At 49.8% G+C, this 21,375-nt stretch overlaps 10 protein-coding genes across 10 annotated transcripts; 6 read left to right on the forward strand and 4 right to left on the reverse strand.

Moving 5' to 3' along the window:
* The first annotated feature begins 118 nt into the window (after positions 1–118).
* On the forward strand, positions 119–1,598 carry BU24DRAFT_428116 (inositol hexaphosphate kinase 3). Its single transcript, XM_033529396.1, has 2 exons — positions 119–476; positions 544–1,598. The coding sequence occupies exons 1-2, from the start codon at positions 415–417 to the stop codon at positions 1,487–1,489; spliced, it is 1,008 nt and encodes a 335-aa protein (XP_033378419.1). The 5' UTR covers positions 119–414; the 3' UTR covers positions 1,490–1,598.
* BU24DRAFT_428119 (Clp1-domain-containing protein) lies at positions 1,553–3,312 on the reverse strand (the record flags this gene model as incomplete). The annotated part of the gene is made up of 2 exons (XM_033529397.1): positions 2,370–3,312; positions 1,553–2,222 (listed from the first exon to the last, which is right to left on the reverse strand). Coding segments are annotated over exons 1-2 (1,429 nt in total), but the record flags the coding sequence as incomplete, so codon positions are not given.
* A 1,352-nt stretch (positions 3,313–4,664) lies between these two features.
* On the forward strand, positions 4,665–6,725 carry BU24DRAFT_379419 (glycoside hydrolase family 125 protein). Its single transcript, XM_033524695.1, has 2 exons — positions 4,665–5,110; positions 5,165–6,725. The coding sequence occupies exons 1-2, from the start codon at positions 4,932–4,934 to the stop codon at positions 6,651–6,653; spliced, it is 1,668 nt and encodes a 555-aa protein (XP_033378421.1). The 5' UTR covers positions 4,665–4,931; the 3' UTR covers positions 6,654–6,725.
* A 470-nt stretch (positions 6,726–7,195) lies between these two features.
* On the reverse strand, positions 7,196–7,953 carry BU24DRAFT_436943 (RNase P/MRP, p29 subunit; the record flags this gene model as incomplete). The annotated part of the gene is made up of 2 exons (XM_033530186.1): positions 7,196–7,365; positions 7,419–7,953. The coding sequence occupies 2 exons, from the start codon at positions 7,951–7,953 to the stop codon at positions 7,196–7,198; spliced, it is 705 nt and encodes a 234-aa protein (XP_033378422.1).
* Positions 7,954–8,618: 665 nt separating this feature from the next.
* On the forward strand, positions 8,619–13,829 carry BU24DRAFT_444735 (ATP-binding cassette sub-family A member 7; the record flags this gene model as incomplete). The annotated part of the gene is made up of 7 exons (XM_033530650.1): positions 8,619–9,497; positions 9,547–11,657; positions 11,708–11,859; positions 11,913–12,153; positions 12,202–13,186; positions 13,242–13,697; positions 13,809–13,829. 7 exons carry the CDS (start codon positions 8,619–8,621, stop codon positions 13,827–13,829), a joined length of 4,845 nt encoding a protein of 1,614 aa, XP_033378423.1.
* A 409-nt stretch (positions 13,830–14,238) lies between these two features.
* Positions 14,239–15,093, forward strand: BU24DRAFT_428125 (pyridoxamine 5'-phosphate oxidase). The gene has a single exon (XM_033529398.1). It carries the CDS (start codon positions 14,335–14,337, stop codon positions 15,076–15,078), a length of 744 nt encoding a protein of 247 aa, XP_033378424.1. The 5' UTR covers positions 14,239–14,334; the 3' UTR covers positions 15,079–15,093.
* Positions 15,094–15,834: 741 nt separating this feature from the next.
* On the forward strand, positions 15,835–17,236 carry BU24DRAFT_428126 (NAD(P)-binding protein). Its single transcript, XM_033529399.1, has 3 exons — positions 15,835–16,398; positions 16,459–16,933; positions 16,990–17,236. The coding sequence occupies exons 1-3, from the start codon at positions 16,097–16,099 to the stop codon at positions 17,023–17,025; spliced, it is 813 nt and encodes a 270-aa protein (XP_033378425.1). The 5' UTR covers positions 15,835–16,096; the 3' UTR covers positions 17,026–17,236.
* An 86-nt stretch (positions 17,237–17,322) lies between these two features.
* On the reverse strand, positions 17,323–17,791 carry BU24DRAFT_414525 (uncharacterized protein; the record flags this gene model as incomplete). The annotated part of the gene is made up of 3 exons (XM_033526226.1): positions 17,323–17,421; positions 17,492–17,598; positions 17,659–17,791. 3 exons carry the CDS (start codon positions 17,789–17,791, stop codon positions 17,323–17,325), a joined length of 339 nt encoding a protein of 112 aa, XP_033378426.1.
* Positions 17,792–18,269: 478 nt separating this feature from the next.
* BU24DRAFT_70417 (kinase-like protein) lies at positions 18,270–19,177 on the reverse strand. Its single transcript, XM_033534550.1, has one exon. It carries the CDS (start codon positions 19,107–19,109, stop codon positions 18,348–18,350), a length of 762 nt encoding a protein of 253 aa, XP_033378427.1. The 5' UTR covers positions 19,110–19,177; the 3' UTR covers positions 18,270–18,347.
* Positions 19,178–19,941: 764 nt separating this feature from the next.
* On the forward strand, positions 19,942–20,664 carry BU24DRAFT_414527 (uncharacterized protein; the record flags this gene model as incomplete). Its single annotated transcript, XM_033526227.1, has 1 exon — positions 19,942–20,664. The coding sequence occupies one exon, from the start codon at positions 19,942–19,944 to the stop codon at positions 20,662–20,664; it is 723 nt and encodes a 240-aa protein (XP_033378428.1).
* Between the last annotated feature and the right edge of the window lie 711 nt (positions 20,665–21,375).

The raw sequence follows: 21,375 nt of genomic DNA on the forward strand, positions 1-21,375 counted from the left end.
GAGATGGTTTATATAAACATGAACCCTTCATTCTTACCCGTTTGGGGAAGACGGTTGGAACGAGTGGGGGCTAAGGCGGGGGCATGTCAACAGCTCCCATTAAGTACCTGAGGCATAACCTACCCGCCCGCTCAGCTGTAACCGACAACAATCCTCAAACAACAAATCCTTCAGCTCGGAGTTTCTTCCCTTTTCGATTCTATCTTACTCTCATAGCTTGGCATATCCCGCTTTCTTTTCTCCAGGGCCGCAATTGTTCGCCCCGCCGCCACTTTCAGCCTTCGCTCCCCCAGTTTAGCCCCGACATCAACGCCTCACTTGTCGTCTGCTGCTACCAGCAATTGCTATAAAGTCCTACGAATTTCTACTTCAAGATCTAAATAAATTATATCTATACATAGTCCTGCTTCTATCATGGCCAAGAAAGAGTTCGACCCCTCCTCCCTCCAAGCATTCGGCAATGCCGCTGCAGGACAGTAAGTCGACCTCACCATCATGATTCCAGCGTCGCAACGTTGCTCAGACACTAACTACACCCTTCAGCGATGGCGTCCTCTCTGATGCCTCAGGCGCTGTCGTCGTGAAGCCCTGTACCCGACCTGAAGTCGACTTCTACGAGGCCGTCGCTGCAAACCACCCCGACCTCGCTCCTCATCTCCCAACCTTCATGGGCACTCTGTCCCTCTCTGGCGACAAGGCAGCAGATGCTGCCAATGATTCTGGATTTATACAGACAGCATCTGGAGCATTGGAGCGGTTGCACGGTAAAAAGCTGGATACCGATCTGCACATTGTGCTCGAGAACATTACGCACGGATTCAAGAAACCAAATGTCCTCGACCTCAAGCTCGGCGCACAACTGTGGGACGAGGGAGCTAGTGAAGATAAGAGGAGGCGATTAGATGAGGTTGCAGCGAAGACCACAAGTGGAAGCTTGAACTTCCGAATTGCGGGCATGAGAACGTATGTCGGCGAGAAGGCACCGGCCCTAAGTGATGATTTGAAGGAGTTCGCGGAAAATGACGGTAGTTTTACGGTCTACAACAAGATGTACGGACGAAAGTTCAACCAGGAGGATGTCAACGACGGCTTCTGGGCATACGTCTTGCCGCAGGGAAAGTCAAAGGCCGAGCTTGAGAGAGCCCGTGAGGTGCTTTCTTACTTCCTCGGCGAAGTCAAAGACATCCAGAAGGCTTTCGAGAAAAAGGAGAGCAGGATGTACTCCGCCAGTATCCTCTTGGTGTATGAGGGTGACTTGGAGGAATATGAGAAGACCAAGTTGTTCCTCACCAACCCGGATGCCGAACCGTCAGGCGAAGAGGACGACGAGGACGACCTGCCCAAGCTTGCCGCTGTCAAGATGATCGATTTCGCACATGCTTCGTTCCATCCTGGCAAGGGCCCTGATGAGAACGCCATCAAGGGAATTAGGAGCACTGCCACCATTTTGGAGGATCTGTTGAATAAAGTTGAGAAGGATCTTGAGTAGACATAGACGCGGAAGCTCGTAGCTTCGGATTGATCATATATTTGGCATAGCCTGAACATACCTAGCTATATACCCATTGAAATCAACTATGCATCTATAGACTGCACCCAGCCTAGATGGACACTACCACCCCCATACCCCGCAAGTGAATTCAATCAGCTCACAAGCCCAGGAACATCCTCCGGGAAAGACCCCAACAAAATCGCCGTCGAAGGCGTCTGCCCAGCCTGCGGCGACAACAACCTCACCTTCCTCTTCGCCTCATCCACATCCGCCACATAAATATACCCCTTCACGCTCGAATCTCTAATACTATCCTGCGGCTCGTTCGCCGACGCCGTCGTCACCGCCAACAGCGAATTCTGTATCGACGACGACGGCGTCACCCTCTCATATATCGACCCCACACCCGCCCCCGTCCCATAAATATCATACTCATCCCCTGCCGGCGCACTTGCCGTCGACTCTGCCGGATCAACGATCCTAAACAGATTCAAGTCTGCGAAGTCGGCCATGTGCGAATGGGGACCTAGGGTGTTGTCTCCCGTGCCGAAGAAGTACTCGCGGATCTGCGCCTGTCGGAGGGACTTCATGTAGGATTCGTCGCGCGCGACGGCGCCGCCAGTCTTGTCGAGGCGGATGACGTGGACGGGGTCGCTGGGGTCGCGGGCCGTGTATTTGCGTTGGAGGTCTGAGTAGAGGCGTTCGCTGCCAAGGACGAAGACGACGTTTACTGGAGGGGGGTTGTTAGCTTATGCGATTGTGAGGGGAGTGGTATGACGGTTTCGACCTGTGGGGAGGGGACATGGGAGGGTTGGGTCGAGGATATATAGAGGGTTGATAGGCGAAAGAAGGAAGGAATCGTCAACATCACACATACTTGAAAACTCAGACACTATATGCTCTATGTTCTCGTAAACGCCCGCCTTGCCTTGAGCAATGGAAGCCGGGGAATCTACAATGAAGCCAGCCTGTTTCGCCGTGCTGTCCTCCTCCAACCGACTCGTGACCGCGAGCGCCATCCTCGTCACCAACGGCCTGAACAGCTTCTGTCCAGCACCGTCCTCAGTGTTCGCCAGGCCGTAATGATATACGAGCGGCATCTTCACCGGAATCGGACTCGGGCCTGATATCGGCGAGCTGCCCCATCCCTCCTCAATGTCGATGATGCTGGAGAACGCTGCAGCTGAGAACGCACCAGGGACGCCGAGGAAGCCTTGCTTGGGATCGAGGTTCAGGACAATGGGCTGGTGTCCCATCTTGACCGCATACGCAGTCAATATCTTGACCACGCTCGTCTTCCCTGAGTTCTCAGGTCCAACCACCAGCACCCTCGGCCCGCCATGGAGGTCTGCGCTGCCGTTATGCGTCGCTGACATGGCCCTCTCCCTCAGCTCTTCCAGCGCGAAATGCGCATTCGCATAGCTCGTCATCTGCGTCTCCTCGGCGATGTATTCGCTCTCCACCTCACCCGTCACTTCGAGCTTGCAGCCGTGCCATGTGTATATCGCAGCCTTTGTGCCCGTGAACGTGTATGCTGAGGAGGGCGCGAGTTCGGTGCCGAAGAGCTCTGCTGTGCCGGTCACGAGCTTTATGCTCAGCGTCCGGTTGAAGGCGACTTCGAAGCGGTACTCAGTATTGGCGGGGAGGTCTTGTGGGCGCGCTAGAGTCGCGCTGGAGGTTGTGGTGGGTTCGGAGGAGGGTGCGGCTAGGTTGAGGCCTGGGAGCGACAACATGGTGGTGTTGTGGTTGTCTGGATGTGCGAAGCGGGAGAGCAGCTAGGAAGCGCTGCGCGCTGAGATTGCTTTGTGGATAGAAGTCACTGCTAACAGGAATTAGTATGGGAAATGTGAACTGTATGTTGTTCTGGTCTCGAGAAAATGAATGTTATGGCGGGGTTGAAGTGGGTGGTATGGAGGAGAAATGTTGTTTGCGATGAAGTTGAAAGAAGAAGCTCGGAGGTCTTGCACTGTGGTTGGTGCGGAGCTTCCTCGAACTGATCTGGATAGCAACGTCCACACAACCCCCAAGGGCCACGATAATCTTGTAATTTGAATGATAATAATCCCAATAGATGATGCTTTGAATACAAGCCAGTAGTTGCTTTCTATTCAATTCTCAATGTTGAGAATGGTTCCAGGTATCCCAGCTGATTACTGTTTTGGGCTAGCGTATGCGTACAGAGATCTTTCTTACATTTTTGGATATAATTCTGGCTCTTTCGGGGTTCTTCATCTCCTACTCTTATTTTGGCATGAGATAATAGTTCTCTGTAATTACTGGAAGACATGACTGATTGGTCACGTAAATCAAGAAAGGGAAAAGTTCATCATATTATTGCTCAGCAACATCAAGGTATGTAAACGAATGAAGCTTCCTCTGGATTTATAGAGACGGTTGATTCAATTTGCAAGAATGTTACATCTACAGCAAATCTAGCTCGCTTTCCAGACTAAAGTCATAGATGGCTAGGACTCGAAGGAGAATTATGAAGTCAGTGTATCACCCATTCCACATGTCTGAGATTCTTGAGAATTGCTGAAAGAGCATATACTCCTCCTTGTGGAATGAAGTCTTGGGTGCGAAGTCCCGGGGAAAATGAGAGTCTCATCAGAACACGATGATAGAATATGGTCTACGGACGAATTGTTTTGGTATTCGAACGCCATTTTCTTGTGTTTCTGAAATTCACGAGGATTTTTGGGCAAGTACTTGTACCCAAGAGAGACCTTCCATTTTGGGCATCTCAGTAAGGGTTTCCAGGTCAGCCAATACCCGGTGGAAACAGTCTACACGGAGACCCTTCCATGCCTTGGTATACTTTCCCAAGATCTTGGAGCACATCTCTCTCTGTGCGGTGAAGGGTGGAATGTGGTGGGTGTTACCACTGGTGGCTTTATAGCAGGACCCTGGTACCTGGTATTGACACTACCGTCAAACCCGCTATGAAAGTTGCAAAACATAATACATGGTATGCTGGGCTGGTACGGTTCGCGAGGAACCAAAGGCAGCATTAATCGCATAGAACCCAACACCTTATTATCTCATATTGAACGAATGAGTGTGTAACATGCAGAAGTCCGTTGATGGTAAAGCCACCTGTCGATCTCCCAGAGTGCGCTGCCGGAGCTAGGGCCACCACATCTTACCTCCAAGCTCGACCAACGGCAATACGAATGGATCAGCACCAACCTGTGAAACTTGTCTTTTCTCCTCAACATCTTATATGTTGCAAGCGTCGACCGCACCCACGGGTACTCACATGTACAGATGAGCAGAAGACATGCTAACGATCCTCCCTCGTTGAACCTACGTCTTTGCGCGACTTGACTGCCGCACATTCCTTACATCCATCGTTCCTCAGGCTATTTGATACCCCACACATTTATAAGAACATTTACAGACTCCTAAGGGCGACGCCCAGCGATTCTACTACGAGACCATGAAGTACAGATCTGAATCAATTGCCTGCCTGGGCCTCCTATCCGCTGTCCTCTCCTCTCTACCTACGCCCGCCCTTGCCCAGGTCGGTGATTGGCAAGAACCATTACCAGGACATATAGATCCTCTCAAATACAAGGCTGCATGTCCGGATTATACCCATTATGCTACGCGACCCCAGTAAGACAACTTAAAAGTTCATCCAGTGTTACCCTGCGTGCTAACACACCGAAGTCCTCCACTCAGCGATGGTCCCCTCGGACTTCCTTTCCAACGACCCCATAAGTATTGTCGGACATTCGAGTCGCCGCTCGTCGAGAAGGTGATAGAAGACTTCAACGAGAAGCTTCTGGACAAGGACCTCGCTCGTATATTCGAGAATGCATTCCCCAACACACTCGACACGACGGTCCGGTGGCACGTCGATGGCACAGAGAAGCAAAAGCCGAAGCACAAGATCAAGCAGACATGGAGCGAGGATGCTTGGAAGGGACCACAAAGTTTCATTGTCACTGGAGATATCAACGCAGAATGGCTGCGGGATTCCACGAACCAGCTCGCCCAGTACCAATCATTGGCAAAGCAAGACAAGGCCATTCACAACTTGATTCTTGGAGCGATCAACACACAGGCGGAGTACGTTATCGGCTCTCCGTATTGCAACGCCTTTCAACCTCCCGGACCCAGTGGCCTCCAGCCAACCTACCAGGGCGACGGAGACACCGTACATCCTGCGTACGAGAACTCGTTCGTCTTCGAATGCAAGTACGAACTAGATTCTCTTGCCCATTTCCTTCGACTTTCGAATGAATTCTACAATCACACCGGCTCTACCGAGTTCATCACTCACCGCTGGGGCAAAGCACTGAACACACTTATCGAGACGCTCTCCGAGCAGTCTCGACCTACTTTCGATCCAGAGACAGGTGCTTTGGACCACAACGAATACTCCTTCCAGCGCCAGACCAACGCGGGCACCGAGACACTCAGTCTAGGAGGACGAGGCAACCCCCTCAACGCCGGCACCGGCCTTGTCCGCAGTGCCTTCCGCCCCAGCGACGATGCCACCATCCTCGGCTTCTTCATCCCCGCCAACGCCATGATAAGCGTGGAACTCAAACGCTGCGCGGAAATCCTCCACAAATCCGGCAGCAAGAAACTCGCCTCAACCCTCCAAACCTGGGGCGAAACCATCGCAGCCGGCGTCTGGGAGCACGGCGTCGTGCAGCACAAGACCTACGGCAAAGTCTTCGCCTTCGAAGTCGATGGTTTCGGCTCCCACATCATCATGGACGACGCTAACTTGCCCTCGCTCCTCGCGCTCCCCCTCCTAGGCTTCGTCTCCACAGACAACGAAGTCTACCAGAACACCCGCAAGATGATCCTCGCGAAGAACGGAAACCCTTACTACCTCAAGGGCCCCGCCTTCCACGGCATCGGCGGCCCGCATATCGGGCTCCAGCACGCGTGGCCTATGAGCGTTCTCACGCAGGCTATGACTAGCGACAACGACGACGAGATCGCGAAGTGTCTGAACCTCGTTAAGAACGTGAGCAAGAATGGCTTGATTCATGAGAGTGTGAATGTGGACTACGGGAGGGACTACACGAGGAGTTGGTTCGCGTGGGCTAACTCTGTGTTTGCGCAGACGATACTAGATCTAGCGGCTAGGAAACCCCATCTGTTGTTCGGAGAGGGCGCAAAGCCGTATGTGCTTGGTTGATGATGTATGGGATTATGCTATGTGTTTGGCGGCATGTGTATGAGATAGATAGATGACCAATTTCAAGCTCAGTCATAGCAATGATTTGTGTCCGTGATATCCATCCATCCCCCTCTGATGATGGCGCAAGGCGCATCAGCGGATGGGAACTTGTTGTGCTGCTATTCTGTCCATGATTCTTCTTTGAATTCATTCTTCCTCCCACTTCTGCTTCTGCGTAGTTCGCTTTGTTGCGACTGGCTGCCAACGCTGGATTGCGTGTACCAAGATGGCTGTGTCGCCGGTACAGCGTCTTTCTATATATGGTATGACATCGGGCGAGACAGGCTTGACGCTATTAGGGTCAGGACAATTTCTTTCGTCGAACACGGTCCGCATATATCTAGCATGCGTTTTGCGGATACTGGGTGGCTGCTCTGAATGCGATATACGAAGTCCTGAGCTGGCTCAGCCTCAGTCCGTTGGGCGTTTTTCCAAGGAGCCAGGCACGCGTCTTGCGCGGCGCAAAGAACAAGAGCGAGATCGAACGCGCCGTCGAATGTTCAACGATCTGGCTGGTAATGCATCTTGTATTTCTTATTCGCTCGATCAGGCGCGCGGTTCTGGAATTGTTCGCCATTGATTTCGAAGACTAGTGGTCGGGGTGTTTCGACATTCTCTGCAGCTTCGAGAGGGATCTCCATCCGGTATATGGTGTGTTCTTTCGGTATTGCTTTTCATGGTCAGTAGTTGTTACCAACATGTGTGCACAGGAGAAAAACTTACTCTTCAAGACATTGCCTTTTGTAATGATCTCAAACACATGTTGTGAATCCCTCACCACAATACCCTTCAAGCCCACCCGACTGACACATCGACTCCTTACGACCTCCAGCATTGCGCCGTGCATATCGGCACTCCCAATCATTGCGCCGGCATGATCCACATGCACATGAGACTTCTTTTCCCCCGACGCTACCCCCTGCAGCCCAAGTATCTCTTTCATGTACCCTAGCCACAAGTTGTGTAGCGGCTCATATATTGCCCATTTCCGCTGTTCCTTCGGTATTTCGGATAGTCCCAGTTGTCTCTTCTTCGCAGCCGAGAGAGGACGCGGCTTCAGGTTCTTGCGCTTCTTCGCTTTCTCCTTCTTCTCGTTCAGAATGCGCCGGCGTGTCGCGCGCGCGGATGGCTCTGGTGACGTCGGTCGTAGGAACAAGGTTCGCCTGACCACGCGCTCTTCGTAATATCGGTCTGCAGCTTCTGGTGGAAGTGCGCGCTGCAAGAGTGCGTGGGCGAGGGGCTGTGTATCCGATGCCATGTGTGAAAGGATTCAACTATGGTAAACTCGGCTCCCAAGAAAGGTAGGATCTCTACGCTTTTATGATTTTCCGGTGAAGGACTGAAGCAGATGGTGACGCGACGTGAGCTAGCTTGATGGTGCTGTGTGATTCGGTGGATGATTGACGGTTGTTGTACTATAGGCAAGGCTGAAATGTTTGCGACTGAATGATCTGATGTTCTAGAGATCTGGAGGTCCGTGCCAGCGCTAATGCATTCACTGGTTTCCGAACCGAGCCATTCAGGATTGTACATGAAAGCCTCAATTAGGAAAGTATCAAGGCCAAGACTTTTATGGTGAATTCTTATTGGTAGAGATAAGACGCTACATCCTGGATGAACCCTGTCACTCATGTGGTCTACTACCCCAGCTTCATACACGAGATTGAGGCTTGCCGCAAGGCAGAAGTCAAAACCCCTATGTTCTTATACAAGACAATATGGGCTGTACGAGTGTAAATCGCTCTGCGTGTTCGCACTCCTCGTACTGGTATTTCCTGGGCAGTCTTTCAATCATCTAAACGGCTTTCGTACAACATATATCTGGAAGTCAAGGCTACATCTCCCGATATGATCAAGACCGCTGGTTCATAGAACACTCCGCGAATCAGTTGCTCTATTCTCCATCTTCCTTTTTTTGTCATTATGATTCTTCCCTTGTTACTTCGACAGATCTGGACTCTCGCATTCAAAGACATTCTCCTGGCATTGAACCAAAAAATCCGTGTCTTTACCATCATACGAGCATTTTCAATTCCCACCGTTTTCGTCATCTACATATCCTTCATCATCAGGGTATACTGGCCGCGCGAGATATATGGCATTGGGAACCCAGCAGCAGTTCGTCCCTTATCAGACGCCATAAGGGACGCGCCGGGAAGTCGACGCACGCTCGCTCTCTGTAATTATGGATCACAAGGCGGAGACATTGATGAAGTTATCGACCTTGTTGCAAGATCAGCCAGCGGCAACAATGGCCAGACCATACAGGTTCTCCATCATCCTGATGAACTCCTGACGCTTTGTAGGAGTACGTTGTCTGGAGTAACGAAATGTTTCGCAGCAGCGGAATTCCATTCATCACCAGACCAGGGCGGCAGCTGGAACTATACCCTTCGAGTTGATGGTGCCTTGGGTTATAAGATCGACGTAGAAAAGAACAAGAACGATGCTGAGATTTTTCTCATTCCATTACAGCATGCTGTTGATACTGCGATATCCAGTGTCAGCTCAGAATCTCGGAGCAGCTCAGTTCCACCAAAGGTTCATGCCTATCCATATACCTCGGAGACACAGAAAGAATGGAACTATAAGCTAGTGACGGGTATCCAGAATGCCATTGCCAAATACATCGCCGTGGTGTGGTACATTGCATTCATTGGCTTATGCTATCAGCTTGTGGGATTGATGGCTAGAGAGAGAGAACATGGCATGGCCGATCTGTTGGAGTCAATGATGCCGAACGTTTCCCGTTGGCAACCACAGATGGCAAGGTTGCTTGGACATTGGGTTGCCTTCACATTGGTAAGTCCCCTAATGCTTCGGAACATTGTTGGTCTCTGACACTAAGAAGATTTACTTTCCATCCTGGATAATCATTGCAATCGTTGCCAGGCTCGGATTGTACCCAAATACCAACCCGATCATCCCCATCATCTTCTTCGTATTGACTGGACTGTCATTGAACTCCTTCTCGATCCTTGGCGCATCACTCTTCAGGAGAGCTCAGCTCAGCGGTATAACGGTTGTAATTGTGGCACTGGGCCTAGGTGTTGCTGCGCAAGTAGCAGCTAAGTCTCTCTCCACCGCAGCTGTTGCAATACTAGGATTACTGTTTACACCAATGACCTTTGTCTTCCATATGATATGGATGGCTCATTACGAGCACAAGCGGATATCGCCCAACTTGATCAAGGCGTCACCGGGGGCATCATGGGAGATACCTGGTCTTGTATTCTGGATATGTATGCTGATTCAGATTGTTGCATACCCTGTTTTGGCGGCCCTAATTGAACGGAAGCTACACTATCCGACATCTCACGGAAGAACAATCATCTACGAGGATGACGATCAACCGATCGTATTGTCAGGATTCACCAAATATTACCAACCTAGTTGGTTCTTCCGGACCGTCGCCCCATTATTTGGGATTCACAAGCCCACCGTAAAGGCAGTCAATGATGTTTCTATCGCCCCTATGAAGGGTCAAATCATGGTATTGGTCGGTGCAAACGGATGTGGCAAGTCGACCACCCTGAATGCAATTGCAGGGCTGGGAGACGTTACAAGTGGTTCAATTGTGGTGAACGGGTCTGGCGGTATTGGTATCTGCCCGCAGAAAAACGTTCTCTGGGATTACCTTACCGTCTCTCAACACGCGAAAATCTTCAACCAGCTCAAGTCGGTCACTCAAGCTCCCAATCACCTGGCCGAACTGAGTCAGCTCGTATACGACTGTGGTCTCAGCCACAAGATGCAATCGTATGCTACCACTTTGTCTGGCGGTCAGAAACGAAAATTGCAGCTCGTGCTAATGCTCACTGGCGGGAGCCAAGTCTGCTGCGTTGATGAAGTTTCTGGAGGACTTGACCCGCTATCTCGAAGAAAGATTTGGGACATCTTGCTTGCCGAGCGAGGTAAACGGACCATCGTCCTCACAACTCATTTCTTGGACGAGGCAGAGTTTCTTGCGGACCACATGGTCGTGATGTCGAAAGGAAGTGTCAAAGCGGAGGGTTCGGTTTCTCAATTGAAGACTCAGCTTGGCGAAGGCTGTCGTTTTCATTTCCTTCATGGGACGGGCTACAGCAAACTTCCAGACGTCGAAGATTTGTTCGTCAACATACCGAAAGAACAACTATTTGACCAGACCATATACACGGTCCCTGATTTCCAACGATCCGCAAATATCATTCGGACTCTGGAGAGCCGGGGCATTATCGATTATCAAGTCAGTGGCCCGACTATTGAGGAAGTATTCATGAAAATCGCCGGAGAACCCAATTTTGTGCCAACTTCCGGTAAGCCGAAGTTGCTACTTGACGAGGACCAGCATTCATCTGTGCACGAGAATAAGGAGGGCAAACAAACCGTTGTACAAACAACTGAGTCCGCCAACGAACCTCTCATGACGGGCCGACCTGTTGGTCTCCCGAAGCAGACACTCGTCATGTTTAAGAAGCGCCTAACAGTTTTCCGAAGAAATTATCTTCCCCTGGTCTTAGCATTGCTCATCCCTATTCTTGCCACTGGTCTTGTGTCGATTCTTCTGAAGGACAAATCCTATGGTGGCTGCTCCCCCACACAGCAGGTTGATGAATCAAAGTTCACCACGCTTGAAGACGACAGTGACTACCGGCCCTTGCTAGTAATTGGTCCCAGCAGCGCATTTGCAAACGTGGACCTTTCCCTATTTCAATCACTGCTACCTAGCCAGTTCGGGAACGCACAGTCTAACACGAGCGATATATCGCAGTACATCAGCATTGTCGAAACTATCGATCAGTTCCATGAGTATATCGAGGCAAATTTCAGCTCGGTCTCACCTGGAGGATTTTTCCTGGGCGAAGAACCGACCTTCGCCTTCTATTCCAATCTTGGGTATCTGGGGCTGTACTCTTCCATCTTCATGCAGAATGCAGTGAATGTATTAATGACGAACACGACAATTACTACAAATCTCAGGTGAGTACTACTACTGTGGAATTGTAATGTACATGTCTGACAGTCCGCAGATCATTCAGTTATCCATGGCGAGACGATACAACCGATCAATATCAGTTCCTATTTTACTTCGGGTTGATTATGGCTTGTTACCCGGCATTTTTCGCCTTGTATCCAACGAAAGAAAGAGTTTTGAACATCAAGGCACTGCAGTATAGCAATGGTATGTCTCCGTTATTTTTTGAAATACTTCAAGACGCTAATATTATTTACTAGGTGTGCGACCTCTTTCGCTTTGGCTAGCCTATCTATCATTCGATTGGATCATTGTCCTTGTATCCAGTAGCATCATGACAATCATTCTAGCGACAGCGACTCCAGACAATTGGTGGAACATCGGCTACCTTTTCGTAGTTCTGTTCTTATATGGCCTGGCATCACTACTATGGTCATACACCATCTCCCTATTTGCCAAGTCGCAATTGGCTGCATTTGCTATTGCAGCTGGATCACAGGCGTAAGAACGTACACCCATTCAAACAAAACCCTCACTAATGCGCATCAGTTTTCTGATGTTGATGTACTTCACTGGATGGATGCAGATCCAATCCAACGTAGACGCGAGTGAAATCGACAGCACACTAACAATCTTCAACCTCACATTCACCATCATAACGCCCATCGGCAATCTCTTGAGGTCGCTGATCATCGCCATGAATCTCTTCTCGCCACTTTGCCGCGGAACCCCGCCGCGAATCGCAACATACGGGGGTGAATTCAAGCTTTACGGCGCCCCGATCTTATACCTATTATTCCAATCCGCATTCCTCTTTTTCATTCTCTTGTCAACAGATTACAAGTGGACAGCCCGGTGGTTCAAGACCAAAGCGCCCGCCAAAGACCCAGAAGACCAAGACACCTGCGAGCAGGAAGTACTGGACGAAATCAATCGGGTCGCTGAAGCCTCTGACGGCCTGCGTGTCCAGCACCTCACTCGGCACTACAAGTCCAAGACAAAGACTCGAGCTCCACTTACCGCAGTCGACGATCTCACATTCGGGGTCCAGAAAGGCGAGGTCTTTTCTATCATCGGCCCTAACGGTGCGGGTAAATCGACGACGATAAGTATGCTCCGCGGCGAGATTCCGCCTAGTCGGCCGGAAGCGGAAATTCACCTCGGCGATGTCGATGTGCTGAGAGAAAAGAGTGTCGCGAGGGCGAGATTCGGGATATGTCCTCAGTTCGATGCTATTGATCAGATGACGGTGCTTGAGCATCTCGTCTTCTATGCCGGGGTGAGGGGCGTGTCGGATCCGAAGCTTTGCGCAGAACAGGTCGTTAATGCTGTGGGATTGGATCAATTCAAGAATACCATGGGAAGTAAGCTGTCGGGTGGTAACAAGAGGAAGTTGAGCTTGGGTATCGCGTTGACTGGGAATCCTGAGTTGGTGTTGTTGGATGAGCCTAGTAGTGGGATGGATCCATTGGCAAAGCGGATCATGTGGAAGACACTGATCAAATTTGTGCCTGGGAGAAGCGTACTGCTGACCGTAAGTTTGGGTATTCCATTAAAGTATTTGACATTGGTCTGACTGATGTGCATAGACACATTCCATGGAAGAAGCAGTCCACTTGGCTGATCGCGTCGGTTTTTTGGCGAAGCGAATGCTCGATGTGGGAACAACTTCGCATCTTCGGAACAAACACGGTCATGGTTTCCACCTCCAACTCATATGCGCTTCCGCGCCCAATACGCCCGATGATCAAATCGAGAGTATCAAGCAATTTGTCGAGGAAAAGCTACCTGGTTCGAAGATTGAAGGCTTCGCCTACCATGGACAAATGCGATTCAGTGTCCCTGCCAAGGGATCCATCACCTCCTTCGAGACATCCTCTGAAGACAAGATAGAGGAGACTATACAAGAGAGTGAAGAAGATGTCACTGTTGGCAAATTATATGTGCTCCTCGAGGAGCACAGGGAGAGATTGGGACTGGAGTTCTACTCTGTTAGCCCGTCGACGTTTGATGAAGTATTCCTGAAGGTCATAGACAAACACAAGGTTGGTGAGGAGGATACCCCGAAGATAAAGATGAAGTGGTACGATTATTTGAAGATGTTTTTGCCTCTCCTCTTTGTGTAGGCAATGTAGAAGATTTGTAATATTTAATAGAACTTTTCAAGCGTACTGTGAGCTGCATTAAATATATGAACCATGTATGTAGCGCCAACAATGAGCTAGCATCACATCACCGGCCCGTACCGAGGCCTGTACACCTTTATCTGTGCTAGTACCGGGAGTTTATTCATTTCCATCAAGAGTGCAACATTGCGTATGAAATGAAAAGCTTGCCCCTTTTGGCTTACGTTATGTTGTTGTTCCTGGAGCACGCCACGCTAAAAGTGACCGTCAGATCTCGACGTCACCCCACTAGCTCCCGATCGCCGCACCAATTGCTGCCCCTCCGACGACTCATCTATAATTAATTCATCACCCCACGAAGAAATCCATAGAAGAACCCAAGAACCTGGAATTAGACATATAAAACCAATCAATTCTACTCTGATCGATGCTCACGCGCCGAACACTCCAATCCACTGGTGTAATCAAAAATTCACTTTCAACGTCCTTCCGAGTCATACCCTCACCATTCATCCATCTCAATCTATTCCGCGCTTCAACACCACAAACCGCAAAAATGTTACACTCCGCCAAACCCCCATCAATAGACCCTCAAATGCAGCCGGAAGGCCCCTCGACATCATCAAAACGCATCTTCGCGCCAACAGGCGGATCCACAGACCCAGGCCACGCAGTCCAATACGCCAAAGGTGCCCTCGACCGCGACGACCTGTCCCCTTCACCCACAGACCAATTCCACGCCTGGTTCAAACATGCCGTGGACTCCAAAGTGTACCAACCGGAAACCGTCACCTTATCTACTGCGTCACTACCGTCTGGAAAAGTTTCTGCTCGCACGGTGTTCATGAAAGAGCTAGATGACAAGGGATTCGTGATCTATTCGAACTGGGAGACGTCGAGGAAGGCGGCGGACGTGGCGAGTAACCCGCAGGCTGCGCTGACGTTTTGGTGGAGGGAGCTGGAGAGGCAAGTCCGTGTTGAGGGGCGTGTGGAAAGGTTGACCGCGGAGGAGAGCCAGGTGTATTATGATACGAGGATCCGGGCGAGTAGGATTGGGGCTTGGGCGAGTCCGCAGTCGAAGGTTCTGGATGGGAGGGAGGAATTGGAGAGGAGGGTTAAGGAGGTGGAGGAGAGGTTCGAGGGCCAGGAAAAGATTCCTGTGCCGGAATTCTGGGGTGGATTGAGGGTCATTCCTGAGGTTGTAGAGTTCTGGCAGGGGAGGCAGAGCAGGTTGCACGATCGGTTTAGGTATACGAAGCAGGAGGATGGAGAGTGGAATATTGAGAGGTTGGGTCCTTGATGCATGGAAGTGGATAGAGAGAGATCGTGTTTAACTATATCCCAACTCAAAACTTACATTATGTTCCGTATTGGCTTCAAAAATCAAGATAACTACAAGCACTTAGAAAAGTGTGTATACTATGGATGGTAATAAATGACGACGATGTGCCGTTCTGCAATCCTTCCACAAATTCAATAATCATACTTTCGAATATAATCCGTTCTTCTCATCAACCAATTGACGGCTATCAACGGAACAAGCCAACTTCTTCTATTTCCGGGGATTCACCAGCCTTTTCCGGTCAGATTCCGGATAATCTCTTCATGTTCAACGATGGAATCAAAGCCAAATAGTAATAAACGAAACAATATTCACCATTCTACCTATAATTCATCAAGTGCCCTACTAATAAACTAGATGGGACCAAATCACGTGTTGCACGAAACGGACCTTCAATGTCCGGTAGCACGTCATATAAACGGAAATGTCAGAATTGGTGACGATCTGGGACACTAGGGAATGACGAATAGAGCAATGCAATAGTGCTAGTAAACATATCAAAATTGATATATTTCTCTCAAGGGGATATCGAGATAGATCAATATATTGTGAACAAAAAGCTACGATCAATGATGAAGGATCAATTATCCATTACCCCAAATCCGCCTTCCCCAGTGGATGGCATGACTCGCGCAGGTGTAACCCCGCCTCTGGTCGGAATTAATCCGAGATATACCGAGTTGCAGCTCTCAAATACAACGGAAAGCTCCACCACTCGCGCAACGCCGACCTCGCAGAAATCTTGCATTAACAATAAACCGCTTATCTCTCTGAATCGTAACATATAAAACCTCTCCCATTCTTCCCTTCCCCCACGATCTCGAGACCGTACATGAATTCCCACCTCTCCCAAACCACCCGCAGCATCCTCCGCACGACCTCCGCCCTCGCCAGAGCAGCATCCCCGTTCCGATCCTCCAACACAGGGACAATACCCCACCAATTGCGCAATCTGCTCCACCGTCAACACGCCAACATGTCCTCCTCTGTCTCCCAGCGCCTCAAGGGCAAGACGATCTTGATCACGGGCGCGAGCTCCGGCATCGGAAAGGCGACCGCCCTCGAATTCGCCCGCACGAGCCCAGAAGACCTGAAGCTCATCCTCACCGCGCGGCGCATCGACACGCTCAAGGAGATCGCGGCCGAAATCGAGGGGTTCGCAAAGGGCGTCAAGGTGCTTCCCGTTAAGCTCGACGTTAGCAATCCTAAGGAGGTTGCCGGGCTCGTAGACGGCCTGCCCGCTGAGTTCAAGGAGGTCGATGTGCTGGTTAACAATGCGTGAGCACCCACAAACCCACCCCCTCGAACTCCGTCCAAATAACTGACAAAATGACCCAGCGGCCTCGTAAAAGGTGTAGCCCAAGCGCCCTCCATCGCCGCCGAAGACATTGACGTCATGTTCGCGACCAACGTCACCGGCCTCATCAACGTGACCCAAGCCATCCTCCCGATCTTCAAGAACCGCCCCGACGGCGGCCGCGGCGACATCATTAACATTGGCTCAATCGCAGGCCGCGAGCCCTACCAGGGAGGCTCCATCTACTGCGCGACAAAAGCCGCCGTGCGCTCGTTCACCGACGCGCTGCGCAGGGAACTCATTGCTTCCCGCATCCGCGTCATTGAGATCGATCCCGGACAGGTGGAGACGGAGTTCAGCGTCGTGAGGTTTTACGGTGATAAGGATAAGGCGAAGAAGGTTTACGAGGGTGTCGAGCCGTTGACGCCGGATGATATCGCGGAGGTGGTTGTGTTTACAGCGGGCAGGAGGGAGAACGTCGTCATTGCTGATACACTGATTTTCCCTAATCACCAGGTAAGTTGAGCTCCTGCGGTTTTTGATCGAATGGCGCTGATATGTGTGGTCTACAGGCCGCGGCAACCGTCATGCACAGGAAGACTCAGTAGAAGAGCTAACCGCCACAACAGGCTGGGGCGGGCACCGCTATGTATAGAAAGCCGGTATCGAAGTCGAACAAGCTATAGACGAGAAAAGAAGGGAATTGACACTAAACCTCAGTGCAATATCGAGAGAAGCCAGCATATGCATGATCTACACATCACATCACAACCACATAGAACAACATCTTAACAAGAAATGTAAAAAGACTCATCGAACATGGAAACTCGTTTCATTATTCCAGGTGGAATTCATGTCATAATACTAATAATACAACAGCGTACGCATCATGGTATCGTTATCATCTATTTCTTTCCCTTGTTGCGGAGGTACTCCTCCTCTTCTTCCCTGAGCTCCTGGTCGATCTTAGCGCCCCTGCTGGGCTCGTTGCCGTGTGCGCGTGCCTGTATACCGACGCATTAATTCAATTGCCCCCATGAATACATGAATGTTATTGGGAGGGCAGGTACTTACGGGAAGAGTAGCGTCCTCCTGTCCCAAGCGGGCCTCCTCACTGAGGTTGGCCTCCTCGCTGCGCTGCTCTTCGCGAGCGAGCTTGTTGGCGATGGAGCGCTCGTCCTCTGTAGGATCGGACGTTAGTTTCACCTCATGTGTGACCTGATGCTAGGGGAAAGACATACTGGAGTCAAGAGCGAGATGGCTGTTCTCCTTGCCCTCGTGGAACCTCTCGGGCTGGTTCTCTGATTGCTTGTAGTTGCGCTGGTCGCCCGCCTCGTAGACCGAGCTGTTTCCGACGCTGGAATTGCCTGACATTTTGGATTTGTTTTGGGAGTTGGAATTGAGGTATCAGAATACAAAAAAGTCAATTGAGAGGTAGTTTTTGATTATGGAGGTGAATTGAACAATGTCGAAAATCAAGGGCGTTGCGAGAAATTTATGTAGATAGCTCCCGATGTGAGAGCTATGATGATGAATGATGGAGCTCATGACGTAGTGATGAACGCACTGTGGGTCGGTTCCGATAAGTGTTGCAATGTGTGGGTGGGAGTGCAAATTTCATTCAGGTACAGTGTCTAGTGGGGGATCTAACGTTGGATGTCGCAATTCGTGCGGATCGGGCATGATTCTTTTGGTTCTTCGGGTGAGGCTGCGAGAAAGGATGCCCAGATGTTGGAGGATCTGTGTGGATGAATGCATGGGTGGCGTCACGTGATGGTACAACATCACGATTCGTTCCCGTTTTCTCAAGCATAACACTGTACACTCTGACTGATCATCTGAACCCATTATTTGTATCGCTTTATAATGTATCAATGCTTTATTGCATCTGAAAAAAAACAATCGCTATGAGGGGCCTGCTCCTACCAGCTCATATCTCTATCAAGCTGAGATCCTTGACCACTTCGTCCGCAGATGCGTAGTTGCCTCTCCAACAGTTCCGAACGATATCGCCCCCTAATGAGACATCTAGAGCAGGGAATTGGCCCTTTTGGTATAGTTCTCTAAACTTGGCTTCGTCGTTGATGGTGTGATACTGTGGGTATGGCCTGTGACCGGTAATGATATGGTAGATAGTAGACCCCAGAGCGAAGATGTCTGTCCTCACATCTGCAACTTTTCTATCTTCGCGAGGCATGAACGACTCTGCATTCTCTGAAGCTCCACCAGAAAGAAGGACCTCTCCATCAGCCCCCAACAATCGGCCCTGGAAGTCACAGAGTTTGATGTGAAGCTCGTGATCGAGCAACATGTTGCGAACATGAATGTCGCATATTAGCACGTTGCTCCGATGAACATGGGCAACGCCCTCCGCCGTTTCTCGGGCGAATCTGATCTTCTCTTTCATGGTGACGTTTGTGTTTTGTATATAATTTGCCAACGATCCGTTCGGTGCATACTCGAGAAGCAAACCGTCCTCATGCTCCCCTTTGAATTCAATGATGCGAGGATGTTTGCCGAGCTGTCGGAACATTGCAGTTTCGATATCAAGTGCGTTTGAGCCATCTTTGAAATGCGGATATTTCAGAATTGTTGTCTCGTTGACGAAACCAATGTAGTGGTCGCTACCAGTGGTAATGATGTATTGTACTCCTTTCGGAAAATAGGGAGTGACATAGATATCCCCATCCATTTTTTTGTTTGGGCCGCTGACATTGTATACTCACGTCGCGGTGAAAGGGATGAAGGTACGCGGATGATCTGAAGCAGTTATGTAAGCAAGGCTGAGCAACTCAAGGAAAGACACAGGTATGTGCGGAAGCCTATCAACAACCTGAAATATGTAGAGAGGTTGACCTGGCTCGTCCTGGTCCTATCATACTTACAATCATCACCTTCTATTGCTTTGAATGAGAAGATTTAGCGAATTTCAGTTCGCATATTTTGATAGGAACTGTGGAATATTGTTGTATATCATTAATGTATCTAGAGAGTAGAGCAACATCCCCGTCACTTCAAAGTCAGAAACGAACCTCCGGCCCAGAAATCAGAAATATGGACTTTCGGACTTTGAAATCACGTCCCAAAGTAGTGAATAATGATATTGTATTGGGTCCCACGTTTTTCGTCAACATTGTTGAGATTGAACGTTGTGCGGTATAGAACCACTGCACAATGGTAGAAACTTTGGGATGTTGAGGAGATTCGTATACTTTCACTGCAAGTGGAAATAATTGCAGCAAGGTCATTGAATGCCAACAATCATGGCACGAATGAAACATTTTCTCTCCGTCATTTATAAAGACTCTCTGCCATCTAGATCAGACTGCTTCGCTTTTGTAAACTCAACCCCTGACTCCCTCACACACACATCTCACCTTCATTGTACAGTGAGACATCTACGCTACATTGTTCATCCACCATTGCTGCTGTCATATATAACAGCAGTAACTCTTTACCCGAGAACGCAAAAGTCTTCATCTGCACCTTCTTGAACCTTTGTAAGGTCTCACACACCAACCGTCATGGCGTTTCCAATCTCCAATAACCCTGAATCCACAACCATCAAGATTTGGGTAGACGAAGAAGAAGAGGAATGGGATTACAACGAAATGCTCGACGATTACACCACCTGGGAAGAATCGAAAGACGCTATAACCACACCAATTCCCCAGTCGCCACCCGCATCGTCGTCGCCCACACCATCGGAAGGACCCTCAACAACTCAAGCACCCTCTTCATCCACGGAAGGAACCTCCATGACTCACGTATCGCGCTCACCCCTGAAAGAAATCCCAACAACCGAAGAGAAAACTTCCTTCCTATCATCAGATACTGCACTACCCCAATACTCCGAAGCCAGCGAATCACCCAGCGATGACTCGCACCTACAGTTCAATTACTACGCCTACTACGAGGTGAACCCCTCAACCGTGTACGTCGACCACCGGCTGGATGTCATCAATGGCTCCCTGACCCAGAAACGCGTGGATGAGAACTACACTCTACGATGGACTCACGACCGCAACCTCCATGTGGCTCAGAAACCGGCGTGGGAGCGCTACTCTGTGGTGATGCCGTCTCGTTTAGCCAAGGAGTGCCGTTTTGATGACAAGGACGAGTCATCGGACGCGAATGAGGAAGGTTCCTGGGAAAACTCGTCTTCGGAATCTGTTGGTACAGGCTCTCCTATGGATTGGGAGAGCCATGCGTACTCTGGAGGCTTTGCTGGCTTCTACTGTAGATGATGACTAGGAGGTGAAGGGTCGGAAGCCACTGGCTTTGCAGACTCGATCCATGCCCGGTACTGAGAACGTTTCAATACGCGAAGGCAATGGGGGAATTTGCAGGCCATCTTGAGGAGGTAGTGATGGCAGTATGATTTGTACAGACAACTAAGGGGCAGAGGGCGCATTTCACACTGGATGCCGCATGTAATTTGGACAATGGCATTGTTGAGATGCCCATGTATATCTTCTATAGAATGAGAAATTTAATCATCTAGAATATTTGTCTTATGAACTATGCTGTAACAGCGAACAATCTGAACTCCTTCCGCAAGCCTTCCACATTTCCCTAAGCCCCTTTCACTCATATACTGCCTTGTAACAGTGAATAATTACAACACCTTCTGAAAGAATTATATCATTTTACAACTATGATCTGTAACAGTCCTATTCTGAAGATTATTATCACTCTATGAAATTACCCCTAATTATGATATCTCGGAGCTTGCTCGGTGAAGTTACAAAACCCGCCTGTGAGGATCTATCACATGTGTCCAGTGACCAACGATCCCAACAGCTTTGGAGATGCCATGAGATGAATCAAATGACTGAACTGCAATGGAAAGAAGCGGTACGTCATGCATCGTGTGCCCATTATAGGAAATCCCAATTCGTGCTTGTTATCCCGACGTCGTTTCGTGGTTCACCACTGACACGAGACTTATAGTATGG

The sequence above is a fragment of the Aaosphaeria arxii genome (assembly GCF_010015735.1).
Source record: "Aaosphaeria arxii CBS 175.79 unplaced genomic scaffold BU24scaffold_12, whole genome shotgun sequence".
NCBI classification, from domain to species: Eukaryota; Fungi; Ascomycota; class Dothideomycetes; order Pleosporales; genus Aaosphaeria; species Aaosphaeria arxii.